This window comes from Cottoperca gobio, chromosome 3, assembly GCF_900634415.1.
Source record: "Cottoperca gobio chromosome 3, fCotGob3.1, whole genome shotgun sequence".
Lineage (NCBI taxonomy): Eukaryota > Metazoa > Chordata > Actinopteri > Perciformes > Bovichtidae > Cottoperca > Cottoperca gobio.
In genome coordinates, this window is record NC_041357.1 from 8,233,702 (window position 1) to 8,252,970 (window position 19,269).

Sequence of the window (19,269 nt, forward strand, 5' to 3'; positions counted from 1 at the left end):
TATGTACAAACAGCTGGAATCAAACTTTGTTGTCAAGATGTTTTTAATAACCTGTAAATGTTTCAACTCACCTGAAGCCTTTGACTTCTTTCTTTAATTTCTCTGTCTTTCTGCAGGAATCTGAGATTGCTCCTGACTGTAACCATGTAAGTACAGACACACACACACACACACACCTACACACACCTACACACACACACACGATGAACATATTAATGCATAAATAATTATAATCCAGTAATAAAATAGATATTATTCTGAACTGTACTGAATGTGCTGAACTTAACATTCGTGGTGTTTCTATCTAGGGTCATCTCTTCTCTGTTTAACATGAATAATCTCCCTTCACCTGTTGCCGTTAACACTGTAAAAGATAACAGAGCTTTGAAGAATCCTCAGCTTACATACGACCGTAACTGTCGACCTTCACAAACTTCCAATTTACTTTCGCCTTTAACATTCAATTCAGTCTGAGGTTCCTAAAGCTCGTCTGAGTGTCCTCTGAGGATAAAACTTCAGTGTTCAGAGTTCACAGCAGTTAACGGCAGACAGTTTTATGAAACGCCACAAGGTTAATGGACCACTTGGACTATCTTTGTTACAGCGCTGGAAAGCACTGGATGAAATTAACATGTCACACACACGGACTCGTTTATTTTCTTGGCGGCCTCACTGTCAGTAGCTGTTATCTCTTAGCTACTGCAGCTGCAGTCACGCTGTCAGGAAAACAATAAACGCATAAATACAAAGAGAGAGGACAATCTAAAGACAAGAGACACATTTTTGGGAACCTCTTTGCATAATAAAAATATATTATTATATATTATATATTATTTCCAAATTAATCGTAAATTTATTTGTAATTTGTGTATAAATTGGATGTCTCTGCTGCTGTATACATATATACATGTATGAAACTTTAATGCTTTTGTTCCTCTCCCTCAGTTCCTGTGGAACTATAAACTCAATCTGACCACGGATCCAAAGTTTGAGTCGGTGGCCTCGGAGGTCTGCAAGAGCACCATCGCTGAGGTCAGTGTGCACCGCAGACGTGACTCAGGGCTCAACTTCCTGTCAAGTTTAATGGACTTATTGAACTTAATGCAGTATGAACTTAATAACAGTGTTTTTATAGTATTGTCAATCAAGCAAACATATGTACATGTGGCAGTACGTGGCCGCCGGCTGCTGGTGTGGAGATGTGAGTGTCTCAGCTGTGTGAGAGCAGGATTCTCACACTGGCGCCTGAACATTGACCAATGACAGAAGGAGAAGGAGGTTTAGTGGAGACAAACCGTTTTTGTGACTGATTACCTGATTCTGTCCAGCTGAGACACTCCCATCTCTCCACCAGCAGCCGGCGGCGTAACCACACCCCACTGCCACAGTATGTTTCTATAAACGTTTATTTACACAACTAAATTTAATTTCAAAACTCATCACAGAGACAAACAGTTTAACTTTGTCTTTCTAGAGAGAAGTTAAATACAGTTTGTCCCTTTGACCCGTCGTCACATGTTCAGATAAAGGAGTGTAACGAGGAGGAGCGAGGGAGGGGCTACCTGGTGTCCTGCCTGGTGGATCACCGTGGCAACGTCAGCGAGTACCAGTGCAACCAGTACATCACCAAGATGACCAGTATCATCTTCAGCGACTACAGACTGATCTGCGGCTTCATGGACAAATGTAAAGAAGACATCAACAGCCTGCACTGTGGCAGCATCAACGTGGGACACAAAGTGAGTGAAAACACTCGCGATGACGATGATGCAATGAAAAGCTCAGCGCAGTTTGGTTCTGCACTTTAGGGGCTGGGCATGAAAGATCATTCTTGACCTTAGAAACTTAGTGCGACTTACTCATTCTCATTTGTCCCCGTTCCTGGTCAGGACATCCACTCCCAGGGCGAAGTCATCGCCTGTCTGGAGAAGGCGTTAGTGAGGGAGGAGGAGCAGCAGGATCATGTTCATCCAATCAAAGAGGAGTGTCAGAGGGCGATCCTGCGGGTGGCAGAGTTGTCGTCGGACGACTTTCACCTTGACCGACACCTTTACTTCTCCTGCAGGGACGACCGCGAGAGATTCTGTCAGAACGTAAGGAGACGCTGCAGGGCTTTATACTTACAAATAATAATACAAACAACAGTTTCTACATTCAGATTATATTAAAATGATAAATGTTTGGGGTTCAAATTTAGTATCATCAGCAGCTTGTCACATTCTGACAGATTTTCTTTTCTTCTAAGTAAGTTTAGAGAAAAAAAGAAAATCCCCTTTGTTTCAGTGTTAAGAAATCCTTAAATAAATTGCTGGATCTTTAACCCATCGGAAAACTTTCCACAAAATTCCATGAAAAAAAGTTTTGTTCTGATAACTAATTAATAAAACAAACACATTAAAAAACATAAAGCTCTACGTGGAGCTAATTAACCCTTGTTGATTTATGATATAATATCTTTTGTTCCTCCTCTCCACAGACTCAGGCAGGAGAAGGGAAAGTCTACAAGTGTCTGTTCAATCACAAGTTTGAGGAGGCCATGTCAGAAAAGGTAAATATATATATATATATAGAGAGGCATAAACTCACCAACTCGGTTGTGTTTCGAAATCATGGTGAGCTTGTTTCGGTCACTAATACTCCCCTCTTCCTTCTCAGTGCCGTGACGCTCTGACCACCCGTCAGAAGCTCATCTCTCAGGACTACAAAATCAGCTACTCTCTGGCTAAGGCCTGTAAACTGGACCTGAGGAAGCAGCGCTGCAGCCTGGACAACAACCAGCCGCGAGCCCGCGAGGCCCGGCTCTCCTACCTGTTGCTGTGCCTGGAGGCTGCTGTGCACCGCGGTGAGTGGGGGAGAAGGGATTTACACCTCAGTTTCCGGCCATTTACAGCAGCAGCAGGTGTTTTTAGCGAAAAACCTCAGAAAAAAAATCTTTAGCTAAAGAGACAGATATTTTTCTCTGTAGTTGGTGGAAAACAAAACGGAGCTAAAGGGAGAGTAAATGTTTGACTTGGGGACACATGATGATTCCACATGAATGCTAATGTTGCTCCCATGAGTGCCGGATGTGTAGAAAGGCAACTAAATAAAATAAATATGTACACCCTCGTGCCCTCATAGCGTAAGCTCATGTGTCAGTAATAGTTTAATCTTGTGCTCTGCAGGTCGTCCGGTCAGCGGCGAGTGTCAGGGCGAGATGCTGGACTACAGGCGGATGCTGATGGAGGATTTCTCCCTGAGTCCGGAGATCGTGCTGCACTGCCGGACGGAGATCGAGGCTCACTGCTCCGGCCTGCACCGCAAAGGTCGCACGCTGCACTGCCTGATGAGAATCGGGCGCGGCGACCGCAGCACCGCCATCGACAGCGTCTGCCAGGGCGCCGTAAGTCACCGTCGCTATGATGCTTCAGTGTTAATGAGATACTAAAAGCTGAAAATCGTTTTCTGCCAGATGTCCCGTGGGCTCAGAGGAACGGAGAAGGAAATTACATGGACCGTTAGCATCATTTAACGGAGTCAAGTGGCTTTTGGTCGCTTTTGCACAGAACAAGAGCCACGATAGCAGCCCTGCTTTGTTTTCTCTAACTAACTGGCCCCCTTTGAATTTTAGTTGAATACCCCTGTTGTAGAGTGTGTATCTGCAGGAGCGGGTTGTTGCAGCGATGCTGGCAGTGAAGGACAGTTAGTTTTTCAGTGTCATCCAGATTCCTTGCAGTCAGGGAAATAACTGAGGTGCCGATGATGATGATGATGATGATGATGATGATGATGATGATGATAGTAAGGTCTTGGATGGGAGAGCCCTTTCCCGGAAGGAAAAGCAGTTTGGTCTTGTCAAGGTTGAGTTTCAAGTGGTGTGCGGACATCCACCGAGAGATGTCAGCCAGACGAGCAGAGATCTGTGCCTCCACTTGTGTTTCAGATCTGGGAAAAGACAGAATTAGTTGAGTGTCGTCTGCGTAGCTGTGGTAGGAGAAGCAGTGAGAGTGAATGACAGAGCCAAGTGAATTGGTGTACAGAGAAAAGTGGAGGAGACCCAGGACGAAGCCCTGAGGAACCCCAGTGGTGAATTGACAGGGGTCCGACAGAGATAGAGTTCCCCTGTAGGTGCGGTCCTTTTAGGCAGGATTTACCATACTGCGGGTCAGTGGGGTTTAATATGTTGTTGTCAATAATGAAGTATACAAATGTAAATAAAAACCAGCTGCTGACATTTAATATTTTTCTTCTTTTTTTCACTGCAGCTGCAGACTTTGATCCAGTCTGCCGACCCCGGAGCCGACTATCGCATTGATCGAGCGCTCAACGAGGCCTGCGAGTCCGTCATCCAAACCGCCTGCAAACACATTCACAACGGAGACCCAATGTGAGCCGCTTGCACACACGCACAATATGTCAAATAGTCTTACATTTAAATGACCAGTTCTCTAACCTTGATTCACATGATTGTGATTGTGATGTCTCCAATTGTGTGTGTGTGTGTGTGTGTGTGTGTGTAGGATCTTATCGTGCCTGATGGAGCACCTGTACACGGAGAAGATGGTGGAGGACTGTGAGCACCGACTGTTGGAGCTGCAGTATTTCATATCCAGAGACTGGAAGTGAGTCTGAATCCATCAGCGTTCGTCTGTTCGTCACCTTTTAACATTATTAACACGACAATTAATATTCCACAGATACAACAACAAAACATTAAAGTTGACAGTTTGACAAAACTATCTTACTTTAAGGTCCACTTCTTCATCAACATATGGAGATGTTGTCATCACGTAGCCTACATTTAAAATTTGAATGTACGCATTTTGTGTTTATACCTGAGAAACTACCAAGTCTGGTATATTCTGTTATTATATATATATATATATATATATATATATATATATATATATATATATATATATATATATATATATATATATATATATATATATATATATATATATGTCATATATATATATACATATATATATATATATATATATATATATATATATATATATATATATATATATATATATATATATATGATAATTGAGCCACAGAAATTGTACACTACTGAAATAAGAAGGCAAGCTATAGGCGTCTCAAAAACTTCCCATTAGAGTTAATTTCACAGAGACCAACAAGACCAGGTGAAAATAATTATTTCAGTCATTAGATTAATGTCCAGATGATAATAAAATAAAATAAAAGAAGAAAGATTAAGGGTTCATATAGTGACCCCATGTTCAGATATTTCACTGTTTTTATTTATTTATGTTTCTTTTCTTCACTGCAGAGAATTTCACTCAAACTATTGTTAGTTTATTCAATTAAAGAATGGTGTTTATCCGTCTTTGAAAATTAACTCTTTAAATATTGTGAAAAATCTTTAATATCTGAATTGTGACATTTTTCCCCTCAAAATATTGGCATGAATCCTCAAACGATGGCTTTAATCTTCACATAGTTTGTTTTCACATGTCTCTAATGCTTTCCTTTAACACAGAGGGAGGAAGTCATGTCACTGTGGTATGACGTCCCTATGTTTGTCTTTCAGACTGGACCCCGTCCTGTATAAGAAGTGTCAGGGTGACGCTGCTCGACTCTGCCACACACACGGCTGGAACGAGACCAGCGAGCTGATGCCACCGGGCGCCGTCTTCTCCTGCCTGTACCGCCACGCCTACCGCTCCGAGGAGCAGGGGCGCCGGGTACGATGACGAACACAAACACACGCTCTGTTTTCTAATGCTAGATCACTTTCTGTCCTTTAAATGTGATGACAGGAGGAGGTGTTAATGTATTTGGGCTTTATTTTATCACTATGGTGAACTTTACACGGTCTCTCTGACAGCAGGATCAGCAGCTGTTACTCTGATGTTTTAACATTTTACAGGTAAACCCAGCCGAGCAGGTAAGTGGCCGGTGGATCACCTAAATCAATCGGTATTGATCCTGGTGAAGGGTTAAATTGATGCTGATGGAGATGATTTAATGTATGTCTGTCAGTCTCTGATAGGCCGGGGTGATTTCATGTGTTGGGGTGTGTTTGTGGGACTTCCTGCTCAATATTAATGGCCAGTTTGTCACTCTGCTTACCAGCAACTCAAATCATCAAAATCATTTAAATGTGATGGATCATGAAAGTAATTGTTCATGTTTTAGTCTTATAACTACACGGAGGCTTCATTATCTTCTGTACGTAGGCACAGTGGTATCACGCTCACAATGACGTTAACAGGTATAATGTTTACCTGGTTCACCACTTTAGTTCAGTGTGTTAGCATGTTAATGTTTGCTAATTAGCACTACACACAAAGTACAGCTGAGATAATAATAATAATAATAATAATAATAATAATGAGCCAAAATATTGGACAACTTAAAGTTTTGACCTGATGGTGGCGCTAAAAGTCAGAGGATCGCATACATGATGGCATCTTTCATACATAAAGTGCTTCTTGAAGAGCTTTATAAAAGAAAGAAGGAAAAGCACGTCAGTTGAAATATATGTTTTAAAAAATAAAAATAATAAACTGTTGAAATCCCACCTTTTCAGACCACATGCATCAACACTTTTCTAAAAGAAGAGAAAAGCCTTGAACATCTTTGTGATTTGTTTCGGAGAGATGCATTGTGAACAAAAGTGTCTTCCAAATGAAAGTAATGATGAAGCCCGGCTGGCCCTGATATCCATGTAATCAGTGTCTCAGCAGGAAGGTCCACTTGGCACTGATTTAGGTAATTGTACTTGTCGGTGAGAAGAGCCCTGACAGCTTGATTTGATATCATTATGTGGTCACATAACCATTCTGTGTTTCAGACCTTCAGAGTGAGCACATTTTAGTCGGTTTACACTTCTATAAAGAAAGCTTTGTTTAATGTTTAGGGTAATAAACACACTAAACACAATAAAGGTTAAAGACGAGGGATGACCTTTAAGGTTTTTACAGACAGCTGTTATAGTGTTAATAGTGTTTTCACAGTTGTATGGTTGCTGAGTCAGAACAACACAATACCATGAAGAAGAGTGATTGTAAAAATGAATCAGTTACAAGAACAACAAGCTGTCATTGTGCTCCATGCCACGAAGGAAAGATCAGCATAAAGTATTAATAGGAAGTACAACATGGTAGTGACTCTAGTCAACTTACAAAAATAAAACACCAGAGTAAAAGTAGAAACTGTAAAACACATAATATTTACCACCAGTAATTTCACTGGCTAAAAATAACTAATTCCCTCTTCTATGTATAATAGACATGTTCACGTCTTCAGACAGCTTGTGGTGTGATTGTGCAGTTGGTCTTCTGAAGGTTACAAATAACGCATTGACAACATGAGACTATAAACAACTAACTTTGGCTGACGTGAGGTTTCCCTCAGTGTTGGGCTGCAAGAATGAGTATTTTCATAATCAATCAATCCCAATTTATTTATTTTTTATTAATCGATTGATCATTTATTCTATGAAGCATCCGGAAACATTGAAAAATGACCCGAAACGATATTCAGTTTACTATCAAGGTAAAGCAGCATTTCATCTCATTTGAGAAGCTGGGATCATCACGGTGGCTTAACATTTTTGCTTGAAAAATGACAAACAATAAATGAGTATCGAAACATTTGCCGATTAATATTTTGTCAATGCACTAATCAGTTCAGATCTACATATTTATTTATACACGTTTTATATACTCTGGTAGAAGCTCATATGTGCTCGTGTGTGTGTGTTTGCAGTTATCTCGGGACTGTAAGATGGAGGTTCAGAGGATTCTCCACCAGAGGGCGCTGGACGTAAAGTTGGACCCTGAGCTGCAGAAACGCTGCATGACCGACCTCGGCAAGTGGTGCAGCGAGAAGACGGACGCTGGACAGGTGAGACGGACACATGCTGTGAAACAGTTCTTACTTTAACCCAGTGGTGGATGTTTGAGCGCCCTCTGCTGGTTCATCACAACATTTGTTTACAATGAAACTCTTCAGGAACCGTTCATTAAAACCCTTACAGGAGGAGAGTGTACTGACCATTTCACACATTTGTGTGTGTGTTTGTTTGCGTGTGTGTGTGTGTGTGTGTGTGTGTGTGTGTGTGTGTGTGTGTGTGTTCAGGAGCTGGAGTGTCTGCAGGACCATTTGGAGGACCTGGTGTCTGCCTGCAGGGAGGTCGTGGGGAACCTGACGGAGCTGGAGTCCGAGGTCATTATTGTTGAGAGGAACTGAATGTTCACCTGAGCAGCTAATGTGTTGATCTGAATGTTGGTTTGTCTCACCTGCACATTTTGAACTTCTTGTCTCTTTTCTGCAGGACATCCAGATTGACGCTCTGCTCATCAGAGCCTGTGAGCCCATCACTCAGGCCCACTGCCATGTGAGTACATGCTCTGTCCTCTGTGTACTCAGGGGGTGCACAAATAAAATAAAACGGCTGAAATTATGTCTCATAATGTGTGTGTGTGTGTGTGTGTGTGTGTGTGTGTGTGTGTGTGTGTGTGTGTGTGTGTGTGTGTGTGTGTGTGTAGGATGTAGCTGATAACCAGATGGATACAGGTGATCTGATGGAGTGCTTGGTTCAAAATAAGCATCAGAAGGAGATGAACGAAAAATGTTCAGTTGGCGTGACACACTTCCAGCTGGTCAGTTGCCATGACAACATCTGTCTCTTTCTTACTCTATATTTCTTTATTTTTTTCTATTTTCACTGCAAGTGCTTTTATACATTTAAAAGTGAATGTCAAACTAACATCAGTTTTCATATTCAGCTAACTATAACTATGTCTCGTAACCCTTTCATTACTTCTGCCGAGGAGGTTTTAATTTAAACACCTGCGGACCGGCTTTAGTGAAGTTTGTTGTAAAGTTTGACGAAGACACAAGTTCCTGGTTTGGAAACATTTCTACATATTTTCTATTGTTAATATACATTTAAAGGATTGTGTGACCTCTGAGAGCTTGTTGTTTTCTGTCTCTCTGTCATTCACATACATTCGTGATATCTTTCTATAAATTATTATAGTTACAATTCATTCCAGATATTCTTTACACTAAAATAACAACAATATTATCCCTACAAAACAACATTAGCTTTTGTTCTGACTGCATTGCGTGGTTATTTTACTGTCCTCTAGACATGTAAACTTGCTGTGAAGAGTGTGAAACTTGAATTGTTCCCTTGTGATATTCGATTGTTACAAGATCTAGTGGGACAAAAGAGCAACGTGGAAAACTAAGACGGATGACAATGTTTGTCTGTGGTCTCAATATGATAATAAATGGTCAACTTTCAGCTTCAAATGAAGGATTTCCGGTTCTCCTATAAATTCAAGATGGCCTGTAAGGAGGACGTTCTCCGCTTGTGTCCAAACATCAAGAAAAAGTGAGTTTGATTTCCATGAAAACTGGAAACTTTGCTTTTGAAGCTTTTGTTTTTCTTCTGATCTTTGTTTTGTCCTTTGTTAGTTGAAAGAGTTTTCTGCATCCATTGATCAGATTTAAATGAACATAATTGACACGTTCCCCGTCCACCACGTCGCAGGGTCGATGTCGTCATCTGTCTCAGCACCACGGTGAAGAACGACACGCTGCAGGACGCCAGGGAGCAGCGGGTTTCACTCAAATGCCGTAAACAGCTGCGGGTGGAGGAGCTGGAGATGGTACCTCACACACTTACTACTGACTAAACGTTCTAGCTAATGTAACACTGTGAAACTACAGTTTTGTCAACATTAGTAAGTGAACTTACAGAATACGTCTCCTCCCCTCCCCTCTCAGTCGGAGGATATTCGTTTGGAACCAGAGTTGTACGATCCCTGTAAGTCCGACATCAGTCGTCTGTGTCCCAACGTGGCCTTTGGTAACGCTCAGGTGAGGAACATCGGACGCAGAAGAAACGGCAGAAAAATAAATGAAAAACATTTAGTTAATGTTTCTGGTGCTCTGCTCTTCCTCTCCCCCCTGCCTTCCCCCCCCTGCCTCCCCCTCTGCTGCTCCTCAGATGATCGAGTGTCTGAAGGAGCAGAAGAAGCACCTCAGTCAGCGCTGCCACCAGCGCATCTTCAGGCTGCAGGAGGTGGAGATGACCGACCCCGAGCTCGACTACCAGCTGATGAGAGTCTGCAAGCAGATGATCAAGGTGACGAAGAGGAGGAGGAGGTGTTCCTAGATCTCAGCAGCTCTAATAAAATGACAAATTGATTGTTTAAGCGGTTTTGTTGTTGATGGAATTTCAAACTTCTCTCCTGCAGCGGTTCTGTACTGACGCGGATGCCAGGAGCGTCCTTCAGTGTCTGAAACGGAACAAGAACAGCGAGCTGATGGACCCCAAATGTAAACAGATGATCACCAAGAGACAGATCACACAGAACACAGGTCAGTGAAACGTTTTAAAGAGTTTGATAATATGAAACACAATTTTGTAAATCTGGCTCAACATGCCCAGAATCCACGTTCACCTCCCTGACACGCCTCCACACTCCTCCTCCTCTTCTTTCTCTTTCTTCTCCTCCTCCTCCTCCTCCTCCTCCTCCTCCTCCTCCTCCTCCTCCAGACTACAGGTTGAACCCGGTGTTGAGAAAAGCTTGTCGAGCCGACATCCCAAAGTTCTGCCAGCCCATCCTGAACAAGGCGAGTGAGGACAGCGAGCTGGAGGGTCAGGTCATCGCCTGCCTCAAACTCAAATATGCCGACCAGGTTAGTCCACGACGACATCACAATCAGCCTCCTAATACCTCTGGTGGAGAATACAGTAAAGTAAAAACAATACAACTAAATAAATAGATACTTTTTAAAACATAAGGATAAAAAGGATAATAGAAAGGATAAGTAAGGTAACCCTATAAAGTTGTTGGTTTTGAAAGGTACATTGTTTATCCTATAATTCATACTGTGTCTTTGTCATGATACTTTTATAAAATGAGTTCATCTTACTGTTAATGGCAGTGGTTAAAAACAAAAGAATGAATTCTGAATCGCTGGTGGTTGTTGTCTTAAATTGTGTGTCTTCTGGCTGGGGTTTGGTTCAGAGGTTGTCTCCAGACTGTGAAGACCAGATCAGAGTGATTCTCCTGGAGTCAGCGCTCGACTACAGACTCGACCCACAGCTGCAGATGCACTGCACAGATGAGGTGCGCACACACACACACACACACACACACACACACACACACACACACACACACACACACACACACACACAGTTTTCCTGTTTCTTGTTTCCTCTCTTTAACCCCCAGCTCTGCTCTCTCCTCCTGCAGATCTCCAGGTTGTGTGCGGAGGAGGCAGCAGCTCAGGAGCAGACCGGCCAGGTGGAAGAGTGTCTGAAAGTCAACTTGCTGAAAATCAAACAGGAGGGCTGTAAAAAGGTCAATATTATTTACTATTGTTGTTATGTCCAGTGCACTAATTTAGGATTCTTCAGTCCCAAAGGTATTGGTGACTTTGTCTTGCTATTTATTGCATATTCCCAGACAGTGTGTGGATGGGTGGAGATGATTTGAGCTCCAGTTGGAGTCGTAGAAAGTACCAGTTTTGTAAGTCTCTCGAAAAATGTAGAAAAGACTGAAGTGTTGATGCTCAAGTGTTTCCAGAGCAGGCTGATAGTTTCAGGTAATCTTATATAGAACTATTTGAGTTGGTTAACAACATGCTTTGTTTTTGTTAAATTTGCATTATTATGTGGTATAAAAAGGGACTTCTTAAAATATAAATCCTCCTGTTGGTGTGTTCAGGTGTCTGTAGACTGTAGGAAAAATGCATTTAATGATCAACAAAACTGCCCCACGAGTGTAAGGATGGATGGACTTTTGCAAGAAAATGTTTCTAATGTCTTGATATTTATTATTTCTCTATCCTGACCTTCCTTTAACGATTTTTCTAAATCTCAGTTCGATGATTCATCATATGGTCTGAATGGATTTGGTGTCGGTGCAGAAACTCAGCCTTGTTTCGCTCCATCTTCCTCTTTTCTTTGTTGCAGGAAGTCCTGAACATGCTGAAGGAGAGTAAGGCGGACATCTTTGTGGACCCGGTCCTCCACACAGCCTGTGCACTGGACCTTAAACACCACTGCGCTGCCATCACGCCCGGCAGAGGACGACGTGGGTGCTTTCACACAATTCATTTATATTTACAGAACATTGTTAGTTTTGATGTGCTTCAGTGCTTATGTAGTGTAATTCTCCGCTGTGTGTTTTTAAATGTCTTAATTTGCTGCGCCCTCTCTGCCTCCAGAGATGTCGTGTCTGATGGAGGCGTTACAGGACAAGAGAGTTCGTCTGCAGCCGGAGTGTAAGAAAAGACTTCAAGACCGCATCGACATGTGGAGCTACGCTGCAAAAGTAAAACACCAGGAGGATCACCTCATCTTAAAAAGACGTGAAATGGTTTTTTTTTTGTTCAAGGTCATAATAAATATAAATTTGGAGGCATAAAATGTCATATAAGACATTTAAATAAACTTGAATACACTTTTGCGTTTTCTTATTTTATTTTACATCTTTTATTATCACTGTTTTGTTTCTACGCTCATTCGCTTACACTTACATTTTGGGAGATACACTAATTTACTTTCTTGCTAAGAGTTAGATGAGATAGATAGATTGAGCCAGAGGGTGATTAGCTTAGCTTAGCATAAGCACTGGAAACAAGCTAGGAAAAATAAAATACACTTACCAACACCTTTAAAGCTCACTAATTGACATGTATCTCATTTGTTGATTCTGTAAACATGACATGTGAAAGTTGTGTACTAAAACTGTTTCTTGCCACCTGAGGGAAAATAGTTCCAGCTCGAACTTCTCCCTAAAACCATAGCTTGTTGCTTAGTCTTTGAGCTAGATGCTAACATCAGTATGCTAACATGCCGATGTTCATCATCTTAGTTTAGCCTGTTAGCATGCTAACATTTGTAAAGTATCACTGAACACAAAGTACAGCGAGGCTGGACCTGAGAGGCACCAGAGGGGAAATCAGAAGATCAATAAAGTTATTCCAATTCATCCTGAGGAGACCACGAATGTTTGTACCAAATGTCATGCTAATCTATTAGTAACTTTTCCCTCCGTCCTGCAGGTGGCGCCAGCAGAGGGCTTCTCAGACCTGGCCGTGCAGGTGATGATATCGCCCTCCAAGAACTACATCCTGCTCATGATCTCACTGAGCGTGTGCATCCTCTTCCTGGTGGGGCTGCTGTGCGGTCGGATCACCAAGCGAGTGACGAGAGAACTGAAGGACCGGTAGAGGACGAGAGAGCGCTGACAAAAGACTGACTCCTCGCACCTTCCTCCTCCTCCTCTTCCTCCTCCTCCTCTCTCAGATGCCCGGTCTGTAACCAGCCAACCTGCACAGTGCCAACGCCAGTGCCCACATCTGGAACTCCTCCCTTTATTGGCTGCTGCTGAATATTTGCATCAAATGCAAAACAACCCCCACGACTCTCACGAAAATCTCCAAACTGATCGTCTGATTGGAGCGTTTCTTTCCCTCCATGATTATATTTCCTTCCCCCAACAAATCTGCTTCTTCTGAGGATGTTGTTTGGGGTCAGATGTGAGGTCTCCCGGCATCTTTTTAGTTTCTAAATAAGCGCTGTTCATGATGTGACTGAGGGCTGCTGCTTCTGAGGTTTGGATTGCTTTCCACTCGTTGAGTCCTGATGCTTTTTTGTGATATTTAACTCAGAGACTGGAGCATGTAGAGCAACACGACGTTGTTTCTTTCTAAGTGACTGCGGCTGCCTGAATCGCACACTGAGCAACTAAACTTTGGGGTTGAATTCTTTGACACGTTCCTGTTGCTTTCAAACATTTACTTTTCTCGTCCATCATGAAGTCCCGTCCTCTTCGCTCCTGTACCTGATCACGTCCGGCTCGAGAGGTACGTTTCTCAACGTCAAGTTTTGGATTCTTCTGGAGATCTTCATCATGACCTGTGTCGTCCCGTTCTCTGTTGCCTTTAATGAACACAATCTATCACATAACACATAACTTAAGCAACCTGCTTGAGCACAAACATGAGCATTTGTTTGTGTTTTGTTCGGGAGGAAGTTAATATCGATATGGCATTTAAACGGCTGGTTTTCGCCGCATACAAATGTTTTAAATGTGCTGATAAGTTATGCATCAATGACATGCTAAAGGTCAGACCTGCACTGAGCTGCAAACGTCGAAATGTTTTCCCCTCAGAGGTTTTTACTCTGCAGGCCCTGAGGCCCAGTTCTACATTTATTTGTTTCCACCTACGCGTAAAGTTTATTTACAGACATGCATGTACACAAACCGTAGACAAACATCAGACGTGAGAGAAAACACAGTCTGCATTTGGCAATACAAGTCGGAGGTAATCATTTACAAAGATAAAAGCTTTTTCTGTTTCAAATAGCAGAGATGAAATAGCAACACCTCTAATGCTGTCTACGTCACACTGCATGTCTTTTGTTTGATCCGTACACAATGTAAGAAATGTAAAAACAATTATATGTGGTTTGGACAGGGAGTCATACGGGAACATCTTGAGGGTGAATCCTGGAGTCTGCATGGGTTATCAAGAAATAGGTTTTACATTTCTGTTTGTATACAGATTAAACAAACGGGACATAAAGTGTTGGTAGGCGTATTTTATTTGACTTTGGACAGAGCCAGGCTAGTTGTCTCCCCCTGCTTCCAGTATTTATGCTAAGCTAATTGCTCCAGCTCTTATAAAACCCACTGTACGCCACCTGTCCACACGGCTTGTTCTGCTGCCCCCAAGTGGCCAAAAGACTCAATTAAAGCTGCTTCAAGTGGCCTTGACTACAGTCTGAGGGGCCAGTGTGCAGCAGTCAGAGTGAGTTGGTGTGACTGAAATATTCTGATCTGTGTTTAGATTGCCATTTATTTCCACATATCACTATCGCCTGAAGCTTGAGCTGACTAACATCAGATGTAATATTAAAGAAAAGATAAAAAAAAGTGACAAATGACGTTTGGCTTTATGCTGACTTCACAAGAGATTAATCAATTTTGGAAACTCAGATGGAAAATCCCTGCTCAGTATTTTACAGACTTGTGAGCCATACTCATTTTTTTGCAGGCAAATGTAACTTTAATTGTAACTGAAGAGACGCAAAAAATATTTTTGCAATTTAATTTTTTTTCCTGATTAATATTTAATTTTGCACTTTAACTTGATGCACGTCACGTCTGCAGTGCGCTGACATCACTGGGAAATGAGCCTCATTCATTTGTAAAAAATATTTCTAAAAGGTAACCTCACCTTTCTTTTAGCGAATGTTCTGCAGCTTTTATCTTAATTTTTGTAAATGATTTAGAAACAGAACGTCAGCAGCATATTCACAATATGTCCTGCTCATTTACAAAAGTTGATTAACTGAAGTTGCAGATCATTTGTGAACCCGTTTAAAGGAGCGTCCTCTACCTGAAGGCCGAGCCGGTCGATGGTCCGACAGAAACGGCTCGCCGCTTTGAGTTTTCTAAATGATCTTTGTTTCTGCCGACTTCAGGAAATAAAGACGGCTATCATCATAACCAGTTTTGTACATTAAGTCTCTACGTAAACAAACTTGATCGGTGTGCAGTTTTTTTTCTTTTTACATTATGCCATGTAATATGAACCGTAACAGATTTATCATTGTGAAGTTTGATTTTGCTGTACAGATAAAAATTTGTCAATTTAATAAAACTGTCTGCAGATTTTCATATCTTTGGCTCAAGCAGAGTCTTTTTAAACGTACATGTCCTGGGCCTTTACTTAAGTTTATCAAAATGTGTTCATGCTGCTGTAATAAAAAGAAATCTCACTTAATGAAGTACATTTACTACTAATGTACTTCTACTCCACTACATTTCAGAGTCAAATATTACATTTTTTAATCCAGATACAAGTTTGCAGATTCAGATAAAAAAATACAACAAACAAATGACGATGTAATTTATAGATTAAGATAAAATTGTAATGATCCTTGGAGGGGAAGTCACAAGCTGCCCAGCAGTATATTAAGTAGTTTAAATTATCTCAACCTTTAAAGGGATAAATGCATTAATAATAACAATACAAATATAATAAACACTATTCTGAAATGTGCAAATCTGCATAATGAGTACTTTTACCAATTATACTTTAAGTAATATTAAACAAGTATTACAAGTTAATCACGTATATCTTGATGAAAATACTGTAGTTTTACTTTTCTAGTGATCTGAGTGCAGGTGAACCACCAGATGACGCTGCGCTCATTTAAAGTAAGCAGAGCTCAAAGTTTCTGGAGCAGAGGTCCCCTCATCATCACACCTGAGCACTAACTCAGAGATAATGCTACCAGGTGAGCCCTATTAAACTATATTGATTTCCTCAAACCCTTCTGAGGGAGATTGTCATAGTTAACATTTTCTGTTTTAAACAAGTAATCAATTGATCATTAAGAAAACACTAACATTTATAAATAAACTAAACTCATATTTAATTGTGAAATATTGTAATTCAAGGTTCAATTACGAGCTTTATAATTTTTTTACTATATTCAAAATTGGCAAATAAAGTGAAAGTGAAGTGGTTTAGGCTGCAGATTGTGTTTTTAGTTAAACTTTTTATGAAAGAGCTGCAGAAGTGCGCCAACCTGCAAGTCACAAAACAGTCAAAAACATGAATGGGACTTTTACTTCTTAAACCAAAATATGCCTAAAATATCTCCTACTTACCTGCTTATGTACTTACCTGCAATCTCTGCAGGATACTATATTAATTACAGCAGTATGGCAATAATAGACAAAAGAAAGTCTGTGAAACCTCCCAACTTCCAGAAAGCGCTTTATTGTTGCTTCCCACTTAATGTTCTGTACATGTTATTATTTTGTAAAGAAAAGTAAAGAATAAAAGGAGCAGCACAGTAGCGTTAATTATCTCCATTACCTCTCATTATTCGGACGTCTACGTGGGTTAGCTGTAGCGATGCTCTGATCAGCAGGACAGAGGAAACTCCCTCACACACACACAAACGACAAACTTAAACATCACAAACCCAAAAACCGGACAGAATATTATCACTTATTTCAGATGTTTGAGGTGCGTGCGATTCATGGTGGCAGCACAGCAAAACAAAATGAGCAACAAACCACCTTCCACAGGTTAAATGACCCAAATCTAAAACAGTCAACTTTCCTCTCCCCGCCTGAGTCGGCCTAAACTGAAGAATGATGGCAAAATTAAAGAGGACAATAACTTGGAAAGTAAATCAGTTGACTGTAAAAATGCTATTTAAAAAAAGAAAGAAACCGAAAGCCACAGTTTACACCGTTCATAATCAAAATCAGGTGACTTAATATAAACATACAGCTATCACATAAAAAAAAGGAAAGAAAGTGAATTCAGTGTGACACCTAAAAACCTATAAAATAACCGAAGCATAGCATTGTCGAGCTAAATGAGCAAATCACAGTTAAAACGTTTTAAAGTCCTAACAGGAGATTCTACTGGTTTCTACTGGGATCAGACTGGAGGTCATCATCAGGCGGCTGTAGTTCCTCGGTCAGACAGCAGGGCGGCACCATAACATCTCTGGCCTCGCTGACTAAGGCACTGACAGTCTTTCATTGGGTTCATTTCAAGCAGGAACCACCACAGCTGAGCGGAGAGGACGGGGAAGTTGAAGGTGCCTCCAGCTGCAGTTCCTCTAACGGCCACTAGACGCTGGATCAAAGACTGCAAAAAGTCTCAAAATCTATTAAAGATTGTTAATAGAGACAAGTTCATTTCATTTATTAATGAGAATAGTGAAGCTTCATTATTTATTTATTTTACATTTTTGTAAATGCACTATTCACTTTCTTCGCCAGAGTTAGACGTGAAGATAGATATCACTCATACAAGACTACAGCCAGCAGCCATTTAGCTTAGCTTAGCATAAAGACTGGAAACAGGAGGAAACCACTAGCCTGACTCTGACCAAAGGTAACTAAATCAAAGCATAGCTTCCACACACCATTACCATTAAATAATTATTAAATGTTTATTCCTGGGTAACCTCATGCAAACAGTTGGGTGTTTCTTGCCAAAATGCACCTTGGGAGTCTTATTTAACGTACACCTCAGTTTTTATGCTGGTTATTTTTGATCAAATAACCAGATATTTTCTAAAGCAGTTGTTAATCTTCTGTACTGATGCTTCATGATCCGAGCCGTAGAAGCACTCTCGTACAATAAAAAAAAAAAAAATAAGAATGGGACTTTTACTTTCAAAAGAAAATGTAGGACTTTGAGTCTTTATGCTAAACTAAGCTAAGCTAGCGGTCGGCTGGCTTTAGGCTTATAAGAGATAGGAGTAGTGGTATCTATCTTTTCATCTCATCAACTGCAAGAAAGCAAATAAGCTCTTCCCAAAATGTCAAACTATTTTTATTACACAAAAACATATTTTGGGGCTTGTTTGATTGATCAACAGATGTTTAAGCCAATCACAGTCAGCCATGGTAGTCGCTCTCACTGCTTTGATTTAATGACTCCAGTAACTGAAAATTATGGCAGCGAGCAGAAAAACAAAAATCCAGAGTTTGATAACTTGCATCCATGTTTCTCTCCAGCGTCCTTGTTGGCAGGCCTCCGGAGACTTTCTCTTTGCCTGTAAAGCTTCTTTCAAACAACAATGTCGTTGACCTCGAGCTGAGTAAACAGCCTTTCACAACAAGTGGACTTTTCCCACTGGCTGATTTTCAGAAATCGCAGCTCAAAAAAAAAGTTTTTTTTAGTCAGCCACCAAAAAACTGTCTGGTTTCACCGTCTACATGTCAGCACTACTAGCTTGTGATTGATACTGGCATCTCGATTGTCTGGGCGCGCCATCAGGAGGCCTGAACGTAGTTGGCGGGGTAGAGGCCGACCTGCCCGTTGCTCAGCTGTCCTTTACACCAGCCCTGCTCGTCCTCCTCCCCCATCTTCAGCAGCTCCTCGCCTGGAGGGAAGATGGTGGTCAGAAATCTTAAATTAAAGCATTGCGTTTAATGATTGAACACTGAAAATGGAATGAGGCATTTATTTGTGATTAAGATACTAACTGGAGAAGGAGATGCCACCCATCCCAGTTTATCAGTGATCTGGTTCTAGTTCAGGATAAGCAGAGCTGAACTTGGCTAAGCTAAGACCGAAAGTCTCTCCCTCTGCAGGTCCCATCAGGTTTCATTAACTCGTAACTCGCGTTACCTCCAGCAGAAAAGTGAGTCACCACACAGAGATGAGAGAATCATTAAAGGCTCTGATAAAAGATGAAAAAGATAACCGTTCTGAGAATAAGGCCGAACCTTA

The 19,269-nt window shown here is 41.2% G+C and overlaps 2 protein-coding genes across 4 annotated transcripts in view; one reads left to right on the plus strand and one right to left on the minus strand.

The window, feature by feature from the left end:
* Positions 1-15,676, plus strand: part of LOC115026377 (Golgi apparatus protein 1-like) — a 21,206-nt gene extending 5,530 nt beyond the window's left edge. Inside the window, exons 2-26 of the mRNA XM_029459193.1 lie at positions 117-146; positions 946-1,032; positions 1,524-1,739; positions 1,890-2,093; positions 2,477-2,548; positions 2,656-2,842; positions 3,165-3,382; positions 4,245-4,366; positions 4,500-4,601; positions 5,540-5,693; positions 7,723-7,860; positions 8,095-8,181; positions 8,291-8,353; positions 8,505-8,618; positions 9,270-9,358; positions 9,518-9,635; positions 9,754-9,846; positions 9,977-10,114; positions 10,227-10,350; positions 10,529-10,671; positions 11,004-11,105; positions 11,235-11,342; positions 11,957-12,077; positions 12,211-12,317; positions 13,051-15,676. Of these exons, the coding sequence (XP_029315053.1) occupies positions 117-146; positions 946-1,032; positions 1,524-1,739; positions 1,890-2,093; positions 2,477-2,548; positions 2,656-2,842; positions 3,165-3,382; positions 4,245-4,366; positions 4,500-4,601; positions 5,540-5,693; positions 7,723-7,860; positions 8,095-8,181; positions 8,291-8,353; positions 8,505-8,618; positions 9,270-9,358; positions 9,518-9,635; positions 9,754-9,846; positions 9,977-10,114; positions 10,227-10,350; positions 10,529-10,671; positions 11,004-11,105; positions 11,235-11,342; positions 11,957-12,077; positions 12,211-12,317; positions 13,051-13,218 (3,105 nt within the window). The 3' untranslated portion in view covers positions 13,219-15,676. The remainder of the gene's footprint in view (positions 1-116; positions 147-945; positions 1,033-1,523; positions 1,740-1,889; positions 2,094-2,476; positions 2,549-2,655; positions 2,843-3,164; positions 3,383-4,244; positions 4,367-4,499; positions 4,602-5,539; positions 5,694-7,722; positions 7,861-8,094; positions 8,182-8,290; positions 8,354-8,504; positions 8,619-9,269; positions 9,359-9,517; positions 9,636-9,753; positions 9,847-9,976; positions 10,115-10,226; positions 10,351-10,528; positions 10,672-11,003; positions 11,106-11,234; positions 11,343-11,956; positions 12,078-12,210; positions 12,318-13,050) is intronic.
* A 1,093-nt stretch (positions 15,677-16,769) lies between these two features.
* Positions 16,770-19,269, minus strand: part of pacsin3 (protein kinase C and casein kinase substrate in neurons 3) — a 33,657-nt gene continuing 31,157 nt past the window's right edge. For all 3 annotated transcript variants that reach the window (XM_029426483.1, XM_029426474.1, XM_029426492.1), the window contains one exon: positions 16,770-18,919. In XM_029426483.1, the coding sequence (XP_029282343.1) occupies positions 18,810-18,919 (110 nt within the window). In that variant the 3' untranslated portion in view covers positions 16,770-18,809. The remainder of the gene's footprint in view (positions 18,920-19,269) is intronic.